Source organism: Aedes albopictus, unplaced genomic scaffold (genome assembly GCF_035046485.1).
Source record: "Aedes albopictus strain Foshan unplaced genomic scaffold, AalbF5 HiC_scaffold_579, whole genome shotgun sequence".
NCBI lineage: Eukaryota > Metazoa > Arthropoda > Insecta > Diptera > Culicidae > Aedes > Aedes albopictus.
This window is the reverse complement of record NW_026917397.1, coordinates 1-25,000: the sequence shown is the minus strand read 5'-3', so window position 1 is coordinate 25,000 and position 25,000 is coordinate 1. Positions and strand designations below refer to the sequence as shown.

Genomic DNA, 25,000 nt, shown 5'->3' with positions numbered 1-25,000 from the left:
TGTCAAATAAGTGATCGTGACAGGAATGATTCGACAAAAAAGGGCGATAGTTCTCGAAGTGTAGAAGTGCAAATACCTATTATAAAGCTACTAGATTCAATTATTTTCATTATTTCTTTAGCCATTATTTGATATAAGGTAATTTCGCGATATGCAGTATATTCCGTTTGTTATCACTAATTCTGAATTATCTTGAATATTAATTTAGATCGTTATAGCTTATAGCATATAACTGACCGAACGGTTGTGTGAATTCGGGTGTCGGTTCCAGTTATACACGTTCACGTAAGCCTCACTTCATGAGTTTAATATGAATGAATTCGCTAACATATATGTACCATGCAGAACCAGGTTTGTCGTTAGAAGCTTAGATCCACAAACGAGGACGTAGAAAGGAGGAAATAAAATAGCGAAAGAACTAAACGTAAGTGAACTTATGATAAAACCGGATTGAACTTAATGAGTTTGCTTTATAGGAATTTTTTAATGAACGCAATAAAACATTAAGAAATTGGAACTTCGTTATCTCCTTTGGCTACTCCGACCCGTTGACCGGCGAGTCAACAATTTAAAAAATTCGTTTATCCCAAACACAACGAGGCGATGCTTGGGCGAACGCCAATGAAGACGAGGAGCACAACTGCGTCCCGTGATGCCGCAGGGTCTACACGAAGCGAGATCGGTTGTATCGACGGTAGTCAACACTGCAAAGCCTGTACAGATGAGGATAATACTCGCATGGTCCAGTGCGACAAGTGTGACGACTGGTACCATTTCGAGTGCGTGGAAGTGAGTCAAGGTGTTGCAACGCGCGATTGGCAATGCCCCTGTTGCATGCAGGCCACCCAAGGAGCTAGGAAGAAAAGTTCAGCAAAGGTAACATCTGTAGAACCAGCCGTGAGTACGTCAGCTTCTGTAAACCCGTCTATAAGAGTGACATCAGTGCCACTGACTATCGTTCCCCAAATTCCTTCAAGTTTACCCGCCTTGCCCCAACAAACAACCAGTGATAATGTTAACGATTCTATGTTAACACACGTTCCATCGAATATCATGTTTCCGCCTATGCCTGCCAATAAAGCTAGTAATATACCGAATCCCCCAAATGTCTTTGCGACCAGTACGTTTTTCGCGCCCAGTATGCTCATGCCACCAAGCATATTCACACTTGCCGGCGGTACAGTTCCCTTCAATCCGCTGCCTACCCCATCGAATCCGTTAATACAGTCGACCATATGTTCTTCCAATGCATTCCCGGAGATGGCGAGCATCAGACAGTGCCTGCCAGTATCATCTGGACATCCACCAAGACCAGCAGTAGTGAACATTCCCCTGGCATCCAGCACCATCATTCCAACGACTGGGTTATTAGTTGGACAACCTTCGAACGAGCCGCTGAAATCAACGTTGGAAATACCCCGAAACAACGCGAAGCAGGGTTTTGGGGAGACATCGAGTCAGCATTCAGGAGCTTCGAGAAGATCTACCAAACAGAGACAACTGGAGTTGGAGTTGAAAATGCTGGACGAAGAGAGGAAGTTACAGGAAGAAGAGGATGCGAAGAAGCGTGCATATCTTCAGAAGCGGTACGCTTTACTTTTGGAGATTGCCAGCGAAACATCATCGATAGTTGGAGCTGAAGATGGAGCAATTCAGGATCGAGTAGATGAGTGGATCAACAACGGGATGGATGAGGGACAACGATCAGATCAGCCGGGACCAAATCGGGAGTTGTTAGACCTTAATGAAGCAGCTCATCCGGCGTCAAGGAATGTGCATCAATGTTATGCTCAGACCGATATCGTCAACGACCAGCGCCGTAACGCATTATTGCCGCAACCGAGAACGATTCCGACAGCGACGAGACAGCGAAATTTCGACATTCCTTCAAGCCAACCTACACACGGAAGTTCTAACCACCCTATGATGTCCAACCTCGGGGGACGTCGTCCTAGCATTGATATTCAGCTAAATCAACGTTCGAGAGTCGTCAATTCACCAGGGCTCGGTCGATCCTCTTTAAGGCGAGAAGTGTACGATGATGATGCTGAAGGAAACAATCTAACTCGTAGTCAAGTTGCTGCTCGTCAAGCGGTTTCTCGAGAGCTACCGACTTTCAGCGGGATTCCCGAAGAGTGGCCGCTGTTTTTCTCTTCGTTCACTACTACGACCAACATGTGTGGATACACAGCGGAGGAAAACCTTGTGCGTTTGCAGAAATGTCTAAGCGGAAAAGCCTTCGAAGCCGTCAAGTGTATGCTGATGCACCCGATGAACGTCACTCAAATAATCTCTACATTGAAGATGCGTTTCGGAAACCCAGAGATCATCGTGCACAACTTAATGGCTAAAATCAGCTCAACGCCAGCACCGAAGGCTGAAAAACTGGATACGATTATAGAATTTGCTCTCGCCGTCCAGAATTTATGTGCGACCATTGAAGCATGCCAGCTGGACGAGTATTCCTACAACGTGGCGCTTCTCCGTGAACTGGTTGAAAAGTTACCAGCAGCTATCAAACTAGATTGGGCTAGATATCGGCGCAATTTTACCACTGTGAATCTTTCCGTTTTCTCCAGCTGGTTATACGAACTTGCCGAAGACATTTGTCCGCTTGCTGGGCTGCCCATGGACACCAAGGCTCAGCGAATAGCAAGAATAGCAAGAAACAATCAAGTCTTTTTGAATGCTCATGCTGAGGATGTTGATAGCGAACCAAACAAACAAAATTCAGCATCATTCCTGTCTAAGACTGTAGACGCAACGTGTATTGTTTGTAAAAGAAATTGTCCTAGCGTTGACAAATGCCAGCGGTTTGACGAACTAGGCTATAATGCGAAATGGGCGGTCGTAAAGGAGTTTGGGCTATGCCGCAAATGCCTCAAAAACCACAAAGGAACATGCAAATCACAGAAAGTCTGTGGAAAAAACGGATGTGAATATAAACATCATCAGTTACTGCACAACCAACGAGATGTAACAGCTACTGTGAGACCCGAGATCAAATCTGGAGCATCCGGAGACAATCACGAACCTGGAAACCCGAAAACATCAGAGAGTGAATGCAACATACATCACCAGATCACCAATAAGACGCTGTTTAGAGTTATACCTGTCATTCTGCATGGTCCGCAGAAAAACGTAAGAACATTTGCCTTCCTAGACGACGGATCTTCTTACACCTTGATGGATGCAGCACTCGCTACTGAGTTGGAGATTGATGGAAAGCGTGAACCTCTCTGTCTAAAGTGGACTGGAAACATGGGTCGGCTAGAGAACGAGTCGATAAAATTGAATGTGCAAATTTCCGGTACGGGAATAAACCAAAGAAAGTATTGGCTTCAAGGAGTCCATACGGTTTCTGCTTTGGATCTCTTCCATCAATCCGTTAACGCACAGGAGCTTGCGAATCAGTACGAACACTTGCGAGGAATTCCAGTTGAATCTTACCAGAACGCACAACCACGTTTGCTAATTGGAATCAAGAATGCAAATCTCAGCTATCCCTTGAAAGGACGAGAAGGGCGGCTAAATGAACCCATCGCAACAAAAACACGGTTGGGCTGGGTTATTCACGGTGGTTCTGATGAGGATGATCTGCTGTTAGCTTACCATGGTGTACAAATCTGCCCTTGCCACGAAAAGGGAGATGATTGTCTAGAGCAAGCATTGAAAGACTACCTATCACTGGAAGGACTTGGTGTCACGAAACCTGACAAGCCACTGCTGTCCAAAGAAGACCAACGAGCTTTAGAGATATTGGACAAAGTAGTCCAAACTGACAGCGGACATTATGAAACCCAGTTACTTTGGAAATTTGATGAATTCCGTCTACCAAATAGTAAACCTGTAGCTCTTCGTCGATTTCTTTGCTTGGAATCAAGAATGGCCAAAGATCCTAAGCTAGCGACTGCTCTGAGAGAGAAAATCGAAGACTATAAGGAAAAGGGCTATATTCGGAAACTTTCGGAAGCAGAAATTCAGGAGAAGATGCAACGCTTCTGGTATATCCCCATATTTCCAGTATTCAATGCAAACAAGCCAGGGAAATTGCGTATTGTCTGGGATTGCGCTGCAAAGACTGGAAATGTTTCGCTAAATTCGATGCTGATAAAGGGTCCCGATCAGCTAGTTCCCCTCAACAATGTCCTCTATAGGTTTCGGGAGAATAAGATTGGAATCAGCGGCGATATTAGAGAAATGTTTCTCCAAGTGAGAATTGCCAAAGAAGACCAAAATTGCCAATTGTTTTTATGGAAAGATGATCCCGAAGACGATACACCAAGCACTTATGTGTTGCAGGTAATGACGTTTGGCGCAAGCTGTTCGCCAAGCTGTGCACAGTTTGTGAAAAACCTCAACGCAAACAAATACGTTGACCAATTCCCTAGAGCAGCAGAAGCGATCACAAAACAGCATTATGTGGACGATATGCTGATCAGCGTAGAAAGCGAAGATGAAGCCATTCAATTAGCAGAAGATGTCCGATACGTACACTCTCAGGCTGGCTTTGAAATTCGGAACTGGACTTCAAACTCCGTCTCAGTTCTTAACGCTCTTCACCAGGAAAAGACAGATCACAAAAGTCTTCACATTGGATCAGAGCCTGCCGTGGAAAAAGTCCTTGGCATGTGGTGGTGCACGGACACAGATAGTTTCACCTACAAACTCTCCCCAAAATACGATTCCAAGCTTCTGAATAGTGAACAAAAACCCACTAAAAGAGAGGTTCTACGAACACTCATGTCCATTTTCGACCCTTTGGGTCTATTGTCAAATGTACTCGTTTATTTGAAAATACTCTTTCAAGAGATTTGGCGTTCCGGCATAAATTGGGATGACCAAATACCAGACAATCTCTACACCAAATGGGAACAATGGCTGCGTGTTATTCCGAAACTACAGGATATCAACATTCCCCGATGCTACCGTTCCTTGACTACAATGGATGTGAATACGAAGATACAGCTACATACATTTGTAGACGCTAGTGAGTTGGGATACGCGGCAGTGGTATATCTGCGATATCAACAAGGCAGTAAGGTGGAATGCGCGATTGTCGGTGCCAAATCCCGAGTAGCACCTTTAAAATTCATCTCTATTCCGAGATTGGAGCTCCAGAGCGCCGTTCTTGGCACCCGGCTTGCCAACACAATCTCGGAAGCATTGTCTTTCGTCATCAACGAGCGATTCTTCTGGACCGATGCACGAGATGTTCTATGTTGGTTGCGTTCGGACCACCGCCGGTATACACCATACGTAGCCTGGCGGGTTAGCGAGATATTGGATACTACAGCTATTAACGACTGGAAGTGGGTTAGTACCAAGGACAATGTGGCTGATGAAGCGACCAAGTTGAAACGTGCCCTAGATATTAGCTGCAATGGTAGGTGGTTCAGGGGGCCGGAATTCTTGTGGCAAACTACAGATATGTGGCCATGCGAACCTTTCAGCACCAATACAACTAAGGAAGAACTTCGTGCAAATCTTTTGCACCATATGGCGGTTTCGCAGCCGTTGTTCCAAGAAGAAAAATTTTCGGATTGGAATCGCCTATTGCGGACAGCTGCAACTGTAATCAGATACATCGGTAATATCCGACGAAAATCAACAGGGGAAGAACGCCAAACAGGACCACTGTCGAGAGACGAGCTCGTACAAGCTGCAAGCGTGCTGTACCGTCAAGCTCAAAGTACGTCCTTTGCAGAAGAAATGAATCTTTTGTCAAATCCTCAAGTCGGCAAGGAGATACCCAAGTCAAGTTCAGTTTACACCTTAAACCCATTCCTGGACGAGCGGCAAGTAATGCGTATGCATGGCCGCATAAGTGCTTGTGAATATGCCAGTAGCGATGCCATGAATCCCGTGATACTTCCCAAGGATCACTACATAACAAAACTAATCGTGCAAGACTACCACCAGCGCTATCATCACCGCAATCACGAAACTGTGTTAAACGAGTTGCGGCAAGTGTACCGAATTGCAAAACTACGCAGATTGCTAGGAAAGATCAAAGCCGAATGTCAAACATGCAAAAACCAGCGAGCAGCTCCCAAACCTCCTCCGATGGCAGACCTTCCTAGTGCCAGATTGGCTGCTTATACCAGGCCTTTTTCGTATGTCGGAATTGATTATTTCGGACCTATGACTGTAGCGGTGGGGCGGCGTATCGAAAAACGTTGGGGAGTCTTAGTAACGTGCTTGACTATAAGGGCGGTGCACTTAGAAATAGCACATTCTCTAAGTGCAGATTCCTGCATTATGGCATTGCGAACGTTTATGGCAAGGCGGGGGGTTCCTATACAAATATATAGCGACCGGGGAACTAATTTTGTTGCGACCAACAAGGAACTGAGGGAATCATTGAAGGAAATGGATCAAGAGAAAGTGATTCAGAAAATTACCAGCCAGAACACTCAATGGACATTCCTTCCACCAGCTTCCCCGCACATGGGCGGTGCGTGGGAGCGACTTATCCAGACGGTCAAGGTCAATCTACAGGCAATGCTGCCTACGCGAAATCCTACTGATGAGGTTCTGCGCAACACGCTGGCCGAAATCGAGAACCTCATAAACTCACGACCACTGACCCACGTTCCGGTAGAAGATCCTGATGCGCCAGTATTAACACCAAATCATTTCATTCTGGGCTCATCAAATGGGTTGAAGCCTGCCACGCGATTGGATGACAGAGCTTTAATTCTACGACGATCTTGGCGTCAATCACAAAGAGAAGCGGACTTATTTTGGAAACGTTGGCTTCGAGATTACTTGCCAGAGCTAACCAAACGTACGAAGTGGTATTCTAACGTCAAGCCAATAGAAGTTAATGACGTCGTACTTGTCGTTGATCCAGATCTTCCTAGGAACTGTTGGCCTAAGGGTAGGGTCATTTCGGTCAATCGAGCAAAAGACGGACAAGTAAGATCAGCCGCTGTACAAACTATAACTGGAATATACGAGCGTCCTACAACGAAGATCGCTGTCTTGGATATTCGTCGCGAAGAATCGGTAAGCCAGGACCCTGGCGTACCCGGGGGGGAGTGTTGCGACCCCTCGGTCGGCGCGGCTCATCAAGACGACCTTCGTAGATAGTCCCATGCGCCTGATAAAAGTTGTCTGTCATGACAGACCGCTTGTCAAATAAGTGATCGTGACAGGAATGATTCGACAAAAAAGGGCGATAGTTCTCGAAGTGTAGAAGTGCAAATACCTATTATAAAGCTACTAGATTCAATTATTTTCATTATTTCTTTAGCCATTATTTGATATAAGGTAATTTCGCGATATGCAGTATATTCCGTTTGTTATCACTAATTCTGAATTATCTTGAATATTAATTTAGATCGTTATAGCTTATAGCATATAACTGACCGAACGGTTGTGTGAATTCGGGTGTCGGTTCCAGTTATACACGTTCACGTAAGCCTCACTTCATGAGTTTAATATGAATGAATTCGCTAACATATATGTACCATGCAGAACCAGGTTTGTCGTTAGAAGCTTAGATCCACAAACGAGGACGTAGAAAGGAGGAAATAAAATAGCGAAAGAACTAAACGTAAGTGAACTTATGATAAAACCGGATTGAACTTAATGAGTTTGCTTTATAGGAATTTTTTAATGAACGCAATAAAACATTAAGAAATTGGAACTTCGTTATCTCCTTTGGCTACTCCGACCCGTTGACCGGCGAGTCAACAGAGGGGTGCTCATCTTGCCCCGGGTGGCCATCTTGCCCCGTCCTACCCTAATCCGTCTTTATTGTGCATGTGTGAGGTCTGTCAAAATGACCTGCCAATTTTCAATGTTTGTTTTCCAATTCTTCATTACACCAACAAACAAGAGAACAAAACTGCCAAAAATACGTAAGTTCCCCTAGATCAAGACGGCTAAGACTGCTTTTGCGTCAGCGAAACGTGATGCGAATCAGCAGAGACCACACACAAGCTGCAGGTTTTCTCCAACCGATGTCTTCGTTTTTTTTTAATCGGGCCTGGTGGTCGCAAGACCGGATCTCGAAAACTGATCTCTATCGACGATGTCATCAAAAACCGATATCAACAGAAATTCGTGAACGTAAATGAAGGCGGCTATAGGCCTCAAATCCGACAAGATATTGCAACAGAGGCAGACTCAGAGGTTCATGGCGACGAAGCCTCAACGAGGAAAAAAAGAAAGTGAATAAGAATCTAACCTGGGTTCATAACAAGGCTAAAGCGAGCAGCCGCCCAATATGGAGAGTTTTACGACGGCCCAAGGATGTTCTTGATACATGAATGAGTGAAGAGATGTGGTAAAAGTTGACAAGTTTTTGGCCAGCATTGAGCAAGAACAGTGTTATCGTGCCGTACAGTGGGTAGATCACCTTAGGGCCGATTACTTCACCTCGGCTTAACCGGTAAGCCAGGCTTACCCATACAGTTAAACCTGGCTTAACGCTTAAGTCAGGGTGAAGAAATCGGCCCTTAGAATGGTGCGTTGCGGCGTAAGATCTACCATAATAAATTTTTATCTTGCAATTTTCCAATTTGGTTCAAATGCAAAAAAAATCCAAGATCAAGATATGGTGTTCGTTTTTGCGTTTTGTTTTATTATTGTATTTTATTATTTTGCTGCTAAAAACCATTTGTTTCAGGAGGATTCACCTAATTTTTTGCTATGTCTAAACAGGACTAAACTAATTAATTTACAAAATATATATAGCTGTTGGGAGCGTATCATCATTAGGGCAGTTTAGATTTTAAACATATGAAAACCTCTAAGCTCCCATATGTTCGCTGCAATCCTTGGTGCAGGGCTGGGTTTCTGTCAGGTTTTCAGCCATCTCAGTGGTGGCCAGGGGCGAATATGCATACAAGGAATTACTTTGAAGAGCTTTGAAAATAGGTTCCTCGCGCTGTGTAGCGTTTGTACAGGGATGGAGTCATGGGGTCGAAGTCGGATTGAGTTCTTCAGATCTCAAAGACAAATGTTGCAGAGCACCGCAAATCGTTTCGACTCACGACACAAAAATATTAATCAATATTCATCCATACATGCTCGAACAGATGACCACAGTTCGATTGACACGCTGTATGGAAAAAATAAAATTGATCAAATTGGATTAGATCAAAGTTGTTTAGATGTTCATCGAGATCTTAAACAACTGTGCAAAATATGGACGTGATTGGTTTAGCCTACATTTTGCGCATCGCGTTTGAAGTTTGTATGGGATTTTACATAAAAAAAATACTTTTTAGTATTTTTTTCTAGAAAGTTGCTCGAAATTGTCCTATACCATATTTATTTATTTATTGTCGTCAATCACATATGTAGACCGTGTTGTTTGTTACATATTATCTTAAGAATTAGTTTACTTATATTTATATTACATTGGAATTATGCATCCTTCAATACGCAACTGTTCGTTAACGTAATGATCTAAAGTATTCCTTATGTCTTGTCTTGGAAAATGTGAAATCAAAGTGTTCACTGTGTTTAGCATCATTTGATTGGAGGGCTTAAAGTTGGTATAGTCAGTACGGTGAAAATTAATAGAAAATAGCTCTCGATGACGCAAGTTTCGTGAGGGCAAGTAAAAGTTTAGTTTTGATCGGAGCTCAATAGCATCAATTCTGTATGAAATAATAACCGCAAATGTATAAGTATGGTCCAGGATGTGTCGAACAACTTTGTCGAAAACCGCTAAGCTATCCGATGCATGTAAAAAAAAAAAAAGATTTATTCTTGACAATTCTGGCCAGAAATTGTGATTTAATTATGGATGTTATTACTGTACATGTTAAAATGTCAAGAACACTCCGACGATCAGTAGGTTATAACTTTTGTCACAAGACTCGGATCGCTTTGCGGTCTTCGGCAAAGTTTTTCTGGACATCGAAGGCTTTACTTTGCATAATCAACTACATACATTCAGCATAATTTTATCCTTTTAGAAGGAAAATGCTAAAAAGTAAGTTTTCCCACATAAAATCCCATCTTGTTAATACAGATAAAAAAAAATCCCATACAAGTATCAATTGCGATGCGCAAAGTATAGGCGTAACTGATGGTGCTCAAATTTTGTACAGTCACTCAGCACCCGAAATGGAATCAAAAAAACATTGAACTGAAAAATCGACCTCTACGAACCACACTAGCCATCATAGTTGAGTATTACCTTCTTACTCACCATGGATAATGACATTTGTGCTTTTGGTATTCTTGCTTAAGATTAGAGCAAGGTTAACTCCCCAGACTTGTTCCGAAATCTGAGCAAGATTATCTAAAGGTACATGAATGTTTTAGTATTCAATCTGCGAGATATACCGTAACTTTGCTAACACTTACACAGTGAGCAAGAATAGTTTTATCAACAATGCGTATTTTTATTGATCATAGCTTCGAGTTCTTTGCTTCCTATACCAAGAATAATTTGAATCACCTTGCAATACCTTGACTGTTTCGCCCATGTATCACTTCAGAAACCGAATCCCATGATATGATGCACGACAAAACCTACAGAGACTATTTTTATTTATTTACTAACATCTACAAACTTAAGACTTCTGTGCTGAGGATAAGAATTATTTGGTCACACCTTATTCTAACTTACTCAATGATGTGTAACATCTACTACGCTCCAAGATATCGAAAGATTGGATTTTATTGTGTAGACAAGCGATATTGGTAGTCCTGGATGGAACATTATGTTCTTTACCGAAGATGTAGGACAAAAAATACCACAAATCCACTATATAATACAGCCAGCAAACACCGTTCAAATTGAGAAGCAGAAGAAAAAGCTCAAATCTACTGAATCCTGGGGGTACCTCATGTTTATAAAGTATATCTAATACTTAATCGGAAAGCAGACGATCCGTTAGAATCGTTACAGGTGCACTAAAGTGATACATGGTTTAACCTAGTTTTCAGTAATAATAGAACGTAATTGGTAGATTTGAAAAGAATAAAATGCTGAAGTGTTTTTACCCTGGCAAAGTTCGCAGGGTTTGACGGTATTAAAGTGAAGGTTATTGTAATGTAGTATTCTTTAGTGAATCATATCACCTTTTTAACACTTTAATGCGCCTCCAACGGTTCATCACGAACCGGCTGCTGCAGATGGAGTATGGCTGATCATATGTTTTGGCATATTCATCAGACATGCTAGATAAACACGGAGGGACCGCCGGGGCTCAATAGATTCTATACCCAAGCAACAGTTCCAAGTCGGTTGGATTTGAGAAGGTTTTGATGATCATTGCAAATCCTAGTAGAAATATTATAGGTTTTGTGACAGGTTTTGAAACCTTTTTATTGCCAGTAGACTTGAAAATGCTGTTTGGGCTTTCTTTCCCACATTTTTTGGTTGATTTTGATTAACTACTAAATTTACTATAATTTGAGTAATATACAATAATCAAATATATTTAAATTAGTAATTTTATCAAAACAGATTTGCTTCTTTTAAATATTACAATGATATCCAGTAATATTCTCTAAATGTAGTGAAATCAACCGAATAGTAGGAAGGAAAGTTGCAGCACTTAATAGTGCTGATAGATTCGAAGCTAACGTGCGAACAATGGATAACTGCACGAATTTATACTGGCCTACCTGCTCTCACACATGGTTTGACTTTTGTGCGGCGACGACACCGCTCAAACGCCAAATTATCCTTGGGAGTGGGCGGGCCGGCCCAAGTTCGTGCAGTGGACCATATTTTAACATGTTATCACTTTATTGACGTCAATGCGTTCGACGTGACATTTTGGACAAAAACTGATTGTTTCTAAGCTGAAGGACGTAACTTGTGTATAACTAGGCTGATATTTCTAGGGTACGGGGGAGAAAATGACTTGGTTTATCTAGCTAGGACCGATAGGACAAATGAAAGGATTGACTCTGTTTTAATAGTTAAGCTGTTTTTGTATCTTGTATCATTGGAAGCCCATGACATGTTCAAAACTAGTGTCTATCATTGGGAATGGCGCCAGAGCTGTAGGTGGCTACCAACATAGGTGTTATCGCAGTAACGGTTGTTGTCTTCAATTGGTATTTGACCGTAATATTTTTTGGAGATTGCATAGGCACAGTTGTCAACATAGACAGCATTTTGTGTCATTTCCAAGAAGTAATAGGTTCCGCGGGTTAAGATTTATTCTGATAGCTTCATAGACTTCACTTGACTGAGGGTGGACATGACTAATACATCTATGGGAGGGAAAATGCAAAATTTTGAATAAAACTACTAACTAACCCTATTCGCATAACAGTCCCACGTTTGCTGGGTTTCCTATTCACATGGGACTGTTGTGTGAATGGAGGCAGCTAAGGCACAATGTAAAAACTAGTGTTAAATTGGGCAACATAGCCTATTCCGTCTAAACATTGGTCTTTGTAGAGATGAAATTTGAATAACGGGTTCAGCCTTGACAAACAAGCTGTCACGCAGCTCCAACTGAAAACCCATAAAAAAAAAATGCTGAAGTGTTTTCGTAGATAACATGGCACTCTCTTGACTCTTCAATAGTTTCTTCGATGTAACACGAATCATTCTAAAATCTTGAACGTGAGTGTTATTTAAAATACGATTCTATGTGATTGGTAATCCTCCCAACAAATGCTCCATGGCCTGAAGACTTCAAAATGCTTTTGTTTATTTGTTAGTATCGAGTTCAAAGAAAAATATCTACTTTACGCTGAAATCTTCTATGTTACTGCAGAATACTGGAAACAAAAATTGATTCTGGCATCTCGGCGTTCCCACAATGCTGGAAGGGCAAGAGCGAAGCGACAGAATGGGCACAAGTAGCGGCGAAGTAAATGGAATTACAATGGGGGTGACAAACTTCAGTAGAGCGCTAAATGGTTGGGCAGAAAAAATGGCAAACTGCCCGTTTTCTTTGGCTGAGTATTTGACGATAACTGCATCTCTAGAGGCGTGGTCTGAATCCGTCCGACGATATCTTATCTTCTAATCGCGCAAATATCCCGAAATACTGTATCTTTTTCGCTACCAGCTGTTACCATAAGGCACGATTCTAACAAAATCACTTCCTTGAGACGGCATTCCTTTGACGAATGTACAGCGGTGTATGGGTAAGTAGCATGTTTCCAATTATTGCCAGCAAGGCAAAACCCTAGTAATCCTTACCGTTGAAGATGCTTCAGCAATTGATTCTTGATTATAGACACCATTATTCCTCTGGGGTCATGCGAACGGGAACACTTCTTTCACTGATAACACCACAAAAACGCACTTGGTGGCACAGTAGTACTATCGTGCACACAAAGAACTGCTCACTTTCGCCCACATACACCCTACATTCACAAGTACACGACAACGAAGACGATGACGCGAAATGGTACCGAAGAGTGTAAATAATTGCGTTATTCCTATACGCCTAGCTATGATACGGGAATATCCCAACACGTAACTGCAACCATTGTACACTAGCTATGATTTGATTATACTTTCACTGTTCTCGGACACCGATTATCGCCACAAATTCGATTTGATTTAACTCTTCCAAACACGGAAACGCGGAGCAAACACGTCCACCGCCGAGGAGACGTGAAAGGCTTTTGAAGAAAATTTTTGACGTTTTGCTTTTGGTGTTTTTGCTCGATTTTCCTTTTTCGACTGTTCTCGGTCACTCATTTCACTCAGTACTAAACATTTCGACACTGATTTTTCATTAGGGCCTAACTGACATTTTCGAATTCTCTTCATCGATCCTCTCTTTGTGTTATTACAGAATGTATATTGAGTTTTCCAAAGATTTTTTGGTTGAAATGCGAAGAAGACGACTACATCTTGCTATAGAAACAAAAAGAATAATGATTTTGTTTGTTTTGATCAAGTTATTAGCGAAAGAGAGAGTCGACGAAGAGAAATCGATCAAGTCAGTTAGGCCCTTATGAAAAATCATTGTCGATTTGAAAAGATCCTAATTCTAGATTGAGTTTAAATAAGGGCGAAAGTAACATGAGAGAGTTCTCTTCATCGATTCTCTCTTCTTCAAATTAAAGTGACAAGATGCAAGTATGGTTGAATTTTTTGGTCATAAATCGCTAGGTTGCGATGCAATCTAGCGTCTAAGTGTAAAAAAGTTCGATTGAATTTGCATCTTCTCACTTTAATTTGCAGAAGAGAGAGTCGATGAAGAGAACTCTCTCATGTTACTTTCGCCCTTATTTAAACTCAATCTAGAATTAATTGATGCACCAAGCGGTAAGAAGAAGAGTTTTGACATCTGTGGTACTTGTCCAGTTGACAGTTGTAATAATAATGATCCTCCAGACTCGCATGGCCTACTCAGTGATGTACCAAACTACCACATCTCCTTTTGTTTAACAGCTAATGTTCTTTAACGGTCCATTATACATGGAAAAATATTTGTCATTACAGATCATATCACAAACAATCTAAGGTTGTCATAATGTATTTTTCATTACTGAAAAGCATTAAAATATTGTGTTACAGTTAGTGAATTTCCACTTTCTCGAGATTCGAAGTCTTGACCAAGTCTTGATCCATTTTACTATAAATTTCTAATGCCTGTCAGGCTTGGTTATTATCTCCTGCTTTGGTGTCTCCCTTCTTTAAGGCGAGACATTATTGCCAGCTCCGGCCAGATTTTCATCTACCGCTTTGGCGTCTCCCTTCTCTAAGGCGAGACATTATTGCCAGCCCCGGCCAGATTTTCATCTGCCGCTTTGGCGTCTCCCTTCTCTAAGGCGAAACATTATTGCCAGCTCCGGCTAGATTTTCATCTGCCGCTTTGGCGTCTCCCTACTCTGAGGCGAGACATTATTGCCTTCCACGGTCAGATTTTCATCTACCACTCAGGCATCTCCCTCTTCCGAGGCGAGATTTTTCGATTTCCCTCGTGTCTAATCCGATCAGATGCTATCCGTCGGAAATGCAGACAAATTATATTTACCAATAATTCCAGCTTCTCACAATTTTGTTGTCCTATCACGGAACGTGACACCGAAAAGAACGTCTCTCCATCACGACTTTGAGAAATATCACCACCAAGTTGTCCGCTAACTCTTCTTCGTTTATCTTCTGGTCTCCTTCTTGTTTCCGCTGTATTAGATCTTCACTTCCAAATGTGCTTCAGTAGATTCCAGTCATCCACAACGTCCGTCCAGAAAATTTTCAGCTTCTCCTGGCCTTTCGCACTGCAATGGGTTCTTTCTCGTCGCCAATGTGGTACTTGTCCAGTTGACAGTTGTAATAATAATGATCCTCCAGACTCGCATGGCCTACTCAGTGATGTACCAAACTACCACAACATCCAAGCGGTGTGCCGTTTACATCCATCGACCAATCAGCGACGAGGATCTAATCGACGGCACACCGCTTGGATGTCAAAACTTCTTCTTCTTTTCGCTTGGTGCATCAATCAATTTGGAACCGCGAATAGGACATACACAGCAAAAAATAAATGCAACCCGCCCGATGTAATTTATTCCGATGTACTAAATATTAACTCGCTAAATAATCAATGTAATCACGATTCCTATGTACGATTACATCGTTTTGATGTAATTTTTTTTGTTCTTATGTGTACATCGTCCGATGTAATATTCATGCAACCGGGTTGCAGCAGTTCAAATGTAATATTACACAACAGTTTTTTATGTGTAAATGACAAAGCAATATTGTATTTAGGGGATTCACTAAACAGATTAAACTGCTGTGTAATACTTCTAGATTGAGTTTAAATAAGGGCGAAAGTAACATGAGAGAGTTCTCTTCATCGACTCTCTCTTCTTCAAATTAAAGTGACAAGAAGCAAGTATGGTTAAACTTTTTGGTCATGAATCGCTAGGTTGCGATGCAATCTAGCGTCTAAGTGTAAAAAAGTTCGAATGAATTTGCATCTTGTCACTTTAATTTGAAGAAGAGAGAGTCGATTAAGAGAACTCTCTCATGTTACTTTCGCCCTTATTTAAACTCAATCTAGACTTATGACACACAGGCCATACTGAAGCGACCGGTAAAATACAAGTAGCCGGTGAATCCACAATATTAAACAAAATGTTTTATATAGTCGTGCTAAAAAAGTAATCTTTCTGCAACTTGTATCAAAACACTGAAGAATATGTTGACTTCTCGCGTTACATTTGAAAAGGGCCTATCCTCAGAACGTAAACATTGAGAAAAATCGATGCAAACATTTTGCATCACATTTCCCATTCGTATTTCACAGTTTTCGGATTTTTCAACATGCTTTTCGTTTTAATGACACAAGAATAGATGTATCTATGCTTCAATAAGCAATTTTGCATTAAAAGCTATCAAAAAAGTATGAAAAATTATAGATAAACATGTTAAGCTAATTTAAAAAGTTTCACCCGGTGTACGCCTTATTGTGAGTTTTTCTAAAATTTTCTAAGCGTGGGTTGGTCCCCCGAGTGAGTCCGTTGTTGACATCGTATCAAGGCTTGGCCGTTTTTGAGAGAGAGAATTAAATCTCTCTCCGCTTAGAGAATTAAATCTCTCTCTCTCCAAAAATTTTCGGTTGTCGGCCCTTTAAACGAGAGGACCAACAAATGAAAACAAAATTTTACCGTTACTGGCCCATTTGGAGCACGGGCTTATAAATGATTGGGAAAAAAAGCTGTTACGACATCGCAAGAAAAAACCACCCATCTACCGGGCGGTCAGCTTTCGAATGACAAAAGCATCGTAGACTATAAATATGTGAAAGTGGAATAGAACAAATCAGAAAGAAAACAATAACAAGACAGTTTAGATTTAGTGAGTGGAGTCGATCGGTATTTTTTGTAGTTTCTAATGTTATAATTACAATTGGTAATACCACTAAATTTGCGGAGAGAGCTAGGTAGAAAGAACTGGGAACAGGAAAAATATCGTGGAATATCGAAGATACGATACCAATTCTTGTAAGTAGAATAAGATTCAATTGTATTTCTAATCTCTTTAAATATAAATACATTTTTTTTAGTTTGAGCTGCCACGAAACAGTGCTGCTACAAAAAATTGGTTCAAACATCCGAACAAAAGCAATCATCGGCCGTTTTGAAGGTGGGGTTTATTCTGATAAGACGGTTATACTTATGACACACATGTGATACAAGAATCACTGTACAATTGCGCTTGAAATGAGTGCGCCATACTGAACATTCTCTCAGTTCAAGTCAGTCTTGTTAGAATTTTCTTGACAGTGCGTACCGTTGTACAGGAATCACACTCGTATCACATGTCTGTCCGGGGTATTAGGCGGGTGATGTTTGCACAGTATGTTACTGTTGGGGGATGCTATGGAAAGGTATCAAAATCGATTTGTTTACATTTTAGGGATAGGCTCTTTTAAAATGTAACACGAGACTTGTGGTTTTCCGTGTTGGATTCATTTGGTACTCAAATGAATGAACGGCATCGTTACCCTTCAGAAAAATCCGCATTTTAGTTTTGACATTATTATTTTTTTTCTCTTTTGTTTTGCTCACTCATTTCGTGTGTTTATTGCATCGTGCATCAATTTTTCAACCTGCAGTCGTGACTCGTGAAACAATGTGAAATTTTAAGTTTTTAGTCTCAAATTATTGTGAAAAGTATCCAAAATGAGCTATTACCGACCAAATTCAAACTACTCCGCGTCACACTACGCTGGTCGTTCATCAAAACCTGAACAAAATGGCAACTTTCCACGTTCCAGTCAAGCAGCACCAAGAGACCCTCCGCCACCAGGAATTTTTGACGAGCCGTACTTGCATGTGGAATCAGCCGACTTTAGTGTACCTCCTCCAGTAATTCCCCCCGTTAGACCAGCCTCCCAACCACCACCTCATTATGCCACTCCCACCAGTGGCAATGGTGCACCGTCACGATATCATTCTTCCGGATCACAGTCGTACTACTCGGGTCAGTATCCATCGTCATCCAAGTCATCATCTTCGCGGTACTACGGTTCGTCCGGTTCGCGAACCAGCGAGAGAAGAGAAGGTTCGGAAACGTACTCGAGCCATTCGAAGAAAGACAGCTACGGTAGAAGCCGTTCTTCGCCACCTCCTGGCAGCCACTCGTACCGCAGTGGCCGCAGTCATTCCGTTCCTACTAGGGATCACGACCGCAGCCCAAAAAGTCGTGATCGAGAACGGGACCGTGATCGATCAACAAGATCTTCTACCCGGACGGATCACACAAGACGGGCAGAATCGTCCGCTCCTGACAGCAGCAAAGAACGACCGCCGCGAGCTTCCAGATTTAAAGTGGTAATTATAATAACAAATAGTTTGTAAGAACGGGGACTTAACGATGAAATCACAGGAGATTTTCCATCTTGTGGATGCCTTGGATTTGTTTTGTGGACTCCATTAGTAATAAAATTTCAGAGAGAAATGTTTAATACATAATATTCACAAATAAAGGCTTTCCATGTTGAATCGCTAGAGAGGAGTCTCTTGGGGAAATGCTAGCTAAATTCCTACTAGGCTTTTGTTAAGCTTTACTCCACATGATAATCACATGGCATGGTAATGAATAATATCAAAATTTCAGGACTCTGAGCGTGAAGCAATATTGTCGAAATGGCGTAAAAACTTTTGCGAGACCCCCGAAGATATTCGTAGGAAACTGGCCGAACTAACCAACGACGACGAGAAAACGTCATGGGTTCGATCATCTCCAGCGGATTTATTCTACCGGAGAATTTCCGACAAAGTGGTCGAAGGAACACCCCGATTGGATGCCCTGTGTGCTTTGTTCGAGGAGGAACTTCTGCGTCGATCGGATCGTATCAGGGCCAAGCAAGCGCCTTACCAGCCGCCACCGAGGAAGCACAAAGTTCGCATCTGTCGGCATAAGAATGACAAATGCTCCTCGTCGGACTCTTCGGACGACGAACTGAATTTTGAGGAAGAGTGCAGCATGGAAGAACTAACAGTTAAGATAAAGCATCCCTATCGGCTGCACGCGGATCTGTGGCACAACGATGCGGGAGAAATGAACGATGGTCCGCTGTGCCGATGTTCGGCAAGATCTAGAAGAACTGGAATACGGCATGGAAAGTACCCCGGAGAAGTTGGCTTCAGCAAATGCTTATCTAATTCAAACAATGCAGACAAGCTGTACCATTACAGGTGAGTGCAGTAGTATGATTGAAACATTCGAGGCTCAGAAAATCTGTTTGATTTGAAATGATTAAAAAAAAGTCTACGCAGTTTATGAATAGCGCCCTATAATATTCCATCATTCACTTTCAGAATTACCATTTCACCGCCCACAAACTTTCTGACTAAAACCCCAACAATCATAAAGCACGATCAGCACGAATTCCTTTTTGAAGGATTCTCGCTCTTATCGCATCAACCGATCGGAGAACTTCCTACGTGTAAGGTGATCCGCTTCAACATCGAATACACCATCCTTTACATCGAAGAGCAGCTGCCGGAAAATTTCACGATCAGTGAGCTGGATCTCTTCGAGCGATTCATGTTCAAGGAGTTGCTTGAACTGATTGATTTCACCGTGTTTCCGTCGGGTGCTGGTCCGGAGAATTCGTGTCCTTGCTATCATTTCCTTCCTAGGTTTGTTCGGGATCTACCGGATAATGGAAAGGAAGTGCTGGCCATGTGTGAAGTACTACGTTACCTTTTGGACAATTCTGGTCCATTGGTTGCTCCGGATATACTGAAGGAAATGAATGATCTTAGCCAAATCGAATGGCAGGATTACGTCGACTACGTAAAAGGAATGGTGGTGACAAATCCCGGCATGAAGCCATGTTCAGTGCGGGTGGATCAGTTGGATCGGAATGTGACGGACGTCCCCAAGGCCAATCTGACCGATGATGAGGGCAATGTCCACCCTGTCATCGTTCATTTTGGTATCCGCCCCCCTCAGTTGAGCTACGCTGGCAATCCTGAGTACCAGAAAGCTTGGCGTGAATACGTGAAGTTCAGACATTTGATAGCAAACATGTCCAAGCCATCGTTCGAGGATAAACGTAAGTTGGAAGCGAAGGAGAACCGATTGTTGGAAATGCGAACACAGGGCCGGATGAAACGGAATATTACGGTTGCCGTTAGCGCCAAAGGATTCCACCGAACGGGAATCATGTGTGACATGGTGCAACATGCCATGGTTATTCCGGTACTAACGGGACACTTGCGGTTCCATCGGGCGCTTGACGTACTGGAGGAGCACATTGATTACAAGTTCATCAATCGTTATACGCTGCAGCTGGCCTTGACGCATCCTTCGTACAAGGAAAATTTCGGCACCAATCCGGATCACGCCCGAAACAGTTTGACCAACTGTGGCATTCGGCAACCGGAGTACGGCGATCGGAAGATTCATTTCATGAACACTCGCAAGCGCGGTATCAATACGCTTATCAGTATCATGTCTCGGTTTGGCAAGGAATACGAAACCGATAGCAACATAACGCACAACGAACGGTTGGAGTTTCTGGGCGACGCAGTGGTGGAGTTTATAACATCGATCCATCTGTTTCACATGTTCCCAGATTTGGAAGAAGGTAAGACATTGTAGTTCCTAGATAATAATGTGATACTGTACATACGTTTTTGCAACTAGACATCTGAAGCATACATACAAACATGACACCGACAGTACTGCCGTTCTATGCATAGTTTTCCCATGTTATATGGGACAATTATGCGTAGGACGGCAGGTCCGACAGTCCTTTGTCAATTTTAACACAAAACGACAATTCAGAATTTTCTCTTTGAAGCAGAGATGGAAACACTCTCATCGTGATTCAACTCGCGAGTGTAAAAGCAACAAACGGTTTACTCACGGTGCCGAGAGTAAGTCGTGTGTGAGTTTATTCGCATCCGCTTGCTTCACGAGTATGAAGCAAAACAAAAACAAAAACACTCATGAATTTTTATTCGCGAAGAACAAGTGGAGATGCGGGAATTGCATTTACGTGCGATTTTAATTGCAAAACAAGTAATTATCCATCAGATAGTAGTGTTTTGTGCTTCATTGTTCCTGAAAAGTTAATCTGTTGGCCGTGTAAATTCGTTTTTTCACAAAATTGAAAAAATGTGAGTTGCTTCGCGAATCAATCACGAGTGCGACCAGCTTCGTTAGCTCGCGAGTGAAGGAAGTGCGAATATATTCTGGCTTCTGTTGTTCACGAGTAGGATAGCTTTGCGTTTGTGTCTACTCAGCTGCATTCCTCACTGTTTTCCATCACTGCTTTGAAGAATCGGAGTCGGAATGTCGGGACAAATCTAAAATAGTCGTTTTGATTCCCAAAAATTGAAAAGCCGATTAAAGTAGCTAAGTTGATTTAACTAGTGTTAGCCGAAATGGATAGTAATTGCTACCTTGAGAAATAGAGGGTTGTTTGCATTTCTAATTATTCTACGTTCAGATGTTCTTCTGTGAGCTTCGTTCTAAAATCCCCAATTACATTACAGGTGGTTTAGCAACGTACCGAGCGGCCATCGTACAGAATCAACACTTGGCCGTGCTGGCCAAAACGCTGCACCTGGAAGAGTTCATGCTGTACGCCCATGGGTCTGATCTGTGCCACGAGCTGGAACTGCGGCATGCCTTGGCCAACTGTTTCGAAGCATTGATGGGAGCTCTCCTATTAGATGGGGGAATTGAAACAGCCGATCGAGTGTTTGCCTACGCACTGTTCCACGAGGATACAAATTTGAGGAATATTTGGGTCAACTATCCACCGCATCCGCTACAGGAGCAAGAACCTTTGGGCGATCGCCACCATATCAAATCATTCGAAATGCTGAAAACGTTGACTAAGTTTGAGGATGCCATTGGGGTGAGCTTCAATCACATCCGGCTGTTGGCTCGAGCTTTCACTGATAGATCGATTGGATTTACCAACTTGACGCTGGGTTCGAACCAGAGACTGGAATTCCTAGGGGACACCGTACTGCAATTGATTTGCTCGGAGTACTTGTATCGGCACTTTCCGGAACATCACGAAGGACACTTATCGCTGCTGCGAAGCTCGTTGGTCAACAATCGAACCCAGGCCGTCGTTTGTGACGATTTGGGAATGACTACGTACGCGGTTTATTCCAATCCGAAAGCTGATTTGAAAACCAAAGATAGAGCAGATTTGCTGGAAGCTTTCCTGGGGGCTCTCTACGTCGATAAGGGTCTTGAGCACTGTGAAACTTTCTGCCACGTGTGTCTATTCCCAAGATTGCAAGACTTCATTATGAATCAAGACTGGAACGATCCAAAATCGAAGCTGCAGCAATGTTGTCTAACGCTTCGTACGATGGACGGAGGAGAACCGGATATTCCAATCTATAAGGTCATCGAGTGTAACGGTCCCACGAACACTCGTGTTTATACCGTGGCCGTGTATTTCCGTGGTAAACGGTTGGCCTGCTCAAATGGCCACAGTATTCAACAAGCCGAGATGAATGCTGCTAAAAAGGCACTCGAAAATTCGAAGGATCTGTTTCCGCAATTGGATCATCAAAAACGAGTTATTGCACAGAGCTTGAAGAGGCAACGGGTACGGAGGGGTTCCATGGACGACCGTTCGGATGATCCAGATCGACTAGACGGAGGCTCTTCCGGGTCATCCTCCCCGTCTGATTCATTTAGAAAAAGGCGTAGAAGGGTACCGGAAACGCCACAACTACCGAAGCAGTATCAAATGAAGGATAGCGACAGCGACATGTCGGCCGATGAACGGGAAAAGAAGAAACGCTCTAGAAGGCTACGGAAAAAATCTCGTTCCGTAGAGAAAATTCCCGATCGTCCGGTAATAAACACGCATGACAAGCCCAAGTCGAAGGCGATTAGTCTGGTGGAACAGTACGAGTCCCTATCGGATGAAGTTGATCTTCAACTGGAAGCTATCTCTGAATCAGATGAAGACTTTGATGTCAAGTCGAACCTCAAGCAGGAAAATAAAAGCGGTGTGTTGTTGTCTGGCTCCAACAGCAGTGAAAATGTTGCCGAAAATGTTGCCATAAAGGTGGAAAAGGAAACGTTTGCCAGTTCGGTGCAGATGTTCAAAATAGAAGGCACCGACGATGTATCATCGGATCTTGAATCAGGTGAAACTGATTAAAATTTTGGGGTAAGTAAAATTTGTTTAACAAAAATATATAGATATCCTTAAATAATAGGATGTTCTCAATAAAATGTCATATCACAGCCATTTTTAATCAGAAAATTTAATCAGTGTTATATAAATAATATAATAACCTCAAAAAAAGGCAAAACTTACCGAGCTACACTTATAATATTACACGATCAACGAGAAGCTTTCTGCCGCCGGAACATCGCTGAGCCTTCACGGGCCAATGCATCTGCCCGTTCGTTGCCCAAAATACCGCAATGAGCATCCACATGATTCCATTTGATTTCAATCTTCTTGTCCGCCAATTCCTTATCAAGTTCCATAAAATCTACCTGATTCTTGACCGGTTTCCCGGTGGATAGCTTCCACTGATTTCGCTTCCAGTTCGGCATCCACTTGGTTATGGAATCGATAAGGAATTTGGAATCGGTATTGATAGTCAGTCTTTTAATGCCATGTTTCTTGGCTAACCGTACGGCTAACGACGCGGCTTGGATTTCGCCACAATTATTAGTTGCTCGCCCACTGACGGGCTGCGCCGTGTTTCTGTGAAGAAAAACGTTACAAATCATAAACAAAATCTAGAAACAAGAAACACTTACAGAGCATGCCCTTCTCCAAAGTACACCCCCAAGCCGGCACAGGCTGCCGCTGTACCGTTCCCTTCACAAGACCCATCCGTGTAGACGTGGACGTAACCATCGGCATCCTGCAGAAAGCTGTAGCTGCCGTACTTTTCCAGTTTCGTGACCGGCTTCGGCTCGTCGGACGGCTTCTTGCGCTTGGCTGGACGCACTGTCTCTGGATCGTTCGATGCCGGATCAGTAGCTGCTGTTGATCTCAGCTCGTCCAGCTCCCGTTTCATACTTTCGATCCGTGAGCATGCCGCATTGATTCCGTCATAGTTATCGATCTGAAGAGCGAGAGGTTTCTAAATATTATCTGGGTGCTTAAAGATCAACTTTTCATCCTGCTTGAGCTTAAAAGCAGATAAAATGGGATCTTATGCTTGTTATATGTGCCCTATGGAACTTGGCGTGCCTCTCTTCAACTAAGTGTTCAACCGGCTAGATCTAGGAGAACTGGAATACAGTATTTTTTACTGGAATTCGTGCAAGATTTTAACCTTCGGAGTTCTTTCTGGGAATCTTCCCAGAATTATTTCTGGCAATGATTCAGGAGTTCCGTTCCGAATGTCTCCAGGAATTTCAAAATTCCAGAGAAATTCTTTCTGAAAATCCTCCTGTAGTTCTTGCTGTGAGCCCCCTCAATTTCTTCTGGAAATTCACTCTGAATTCTTTATGGGTATCTGTCAGAAATTCCTTGTGAGAATCCCTAAGAAGTTAGTTTTGGGAGCTTTTCATGATTTTCTTTCTCGTACTTAGAATGGAACGTACTTTTACCAATAAAAGAATATGCTCTTTCACCCCGAGGACCTGAAATCGAATCTCACTCCCAACAAATTTACAAAAGGTACATTGTTATGTACCTTAGTTTAAGTTTCAATACCTTGACTGCGCTATTATGTTCCAACTTGTTTGTGTTTGACCTTTGAATTTGTTTTTTAATATTATTGTTATCATAATTATTATTATTATTATTTTTAAACCATCATTGGGGCTCTAGTAAGCCTGTTGATGTAGATCAAATAAATAAATAAATAAAAAAACGGACGGGAAGTACAAGTGAGGATACCAAAATGAATTAGCCTAGGGTTAAAAATCTGATTATTACAAAAATAAATGCAAATGGGTACAAGTGAATGTTGATTTCCGAGAAATTTGTGTTTATAGTTCCATGTAATTCAGCATTGCGGTAAGAACAGTCCAAACATTCAGTTAGGAGCCTAATTTTCTTGAAGTGTTACGTCAGTTTGTCTGTTCTTAAACCCCTTTGCCTATAACCCCCATTATACTTACCAACAC

At 42.3% G+C, this 25,000-nt stretch overlaps 4 protein-coding genes across 7 annotated transcripts; 3 read left to right on the top strand and 1 right to left on the bottom strand.

Moving 5' to 3' along the window:
• The first annotated feature begins 10 nt into the window (after positions 1–10).
• On the top strand, positions 11–2,758 carry LOC115259208 (uncharacterized). Its single transcript, XM_062843828.1, has 3 exons — positions 11–285; positions 346–2,676; positions 2,735–2,758. The coding sequence occupies exons 2-3, from the start codon at positions 604–606 to the stop codon at positions 2,756–2,758; spliced, it is 2,097 nt and encodes a 698-aa protein (XP_062699812.1). The 5' UTR covers positions 11–285; positions 346–603.
• A 428-nt stretch (positions 2,759–3,186) lies between these two features.
• On the top strand, positions 3,187–7,654 carry LOC115264406 (uncharacterized). Of its 4 annotated transcripts, XR_009995892.1 has the most exons (3): positions 3,187–7,422; positions 7,483–7,561; positions 7,614–7,654. XR_009995892.1 is itself a non-coding variant. In XM_062843831.1 (2 exons), the coding sequence occupies exons 1-2, from the start codon at positions 3,187–3,189 to the stop codon at positions 7,093–7,095; spliced, it is 3,843 nt and encodes a 1,280-aa protein (XP_062699815.1). In that variant the 3' UTR covers positions 7,096–7,654. The 4 variants fall into 4 exon arrangements, 1 of the variants encoding a protein (XP_062699815.1); XR_009995891.1 differs by having other exon boundaries at positions 7,483–7,654; XR_003896173.2 differs by having other exon boundaries at positions 3,187–7,561.
• A 9,815-nt stretch (positions 7,655–17,469) lies between these two features.
• LOC109417569 (ribonuclease 3) lies at positions 17,470–23,097 on the top strand. Its single transcript, XM_019691643.3, has 4 exons — positions 17,470–18,240; positions 18,527–19,107; positions 19,231–20,507; positions 21,421–23,097. Exons 1-4 carry the CDS (start codon positions 17,590–17,592, stop codon positions 23,061–23,063), a joined length of 4,152 nt encoding a protein of 1,383 aa, XP_019547188.3. The 5' UTR covers positions 17,470–17,589; the 3' UTR covers positions 23,064–23,097.
• Positions 23,098–23,153: 56 nt separating this feature from the next.
• Positions 23,154–23,988, bottom strand: LOC109419955 (ribonuclease H1; the record flags this gene model as incomplete). The annotated part of the gene is given in 2 exon segments (XM_062843829.1): positions 23,154–23,621; positions 23,678–23,988. Coding segments are annotated over 2 exon segments (684 nt in total), but the record flags the coding sequence as incomplete, so codon positions are not given.
• Between the last annotated feature and the right edge of the window lie 1,012 nt (positions 23,989–25,000).

Excerpts from the sequence above, each read along its gene's own strand:
- LOC115264406 (XM_062843831.1), top strand. The coding sequence starts at position 3,187 with ATGGATGCAGCACTCGCTACTGAGTTGGAGATTGATGGAAAGCGTGAA. Across the intron at positions 6,791-6,856 it reads CTTGCCAGAGCTAACCAAAC|ATCTTCCTAGGAACTGTTGG; the intron begins GTACGAAGTGGT and ends TCGTTGATCCAG.
- LOC109417569 (XM_019691643.3), top strand. The coding sequence starts at position 17,590 with ATGAGCTATTACCGACCAAATTCAAACTACTCCGCGTCACACTACGCT. Across the intron at positions 18,241-18,526 it reads GAGCTTCCAGATTTAAAGTG|GACTCTGAGCGTGAAGCAAT; the intron begins GTAATTATAATA and ends TCAAAATTTCAG. Across the intron at positions 20,508-21,420 it reads GTTCCCAGATTTGGAAGAAG|GTGGTTTAGCAACGTACCGA; the intron begins GTAAGACATTGT and ends ATTACATTACAG.
- LOC115259208 (XM_062843828.1), top strand. The coding sequence starts at position 604 with ATGCTTGGGCGAACGCCAATGAAGACGAGGAGCACAACTGCGTCCCGT. Across the intron at positions 2,677-2,734 it reads GAATAGCAAGAAACAATCAA|CATCATTCCTGTCTAAGACT; the intron begins GTCTTTTTGAAT and ends AACAAAATTCAG.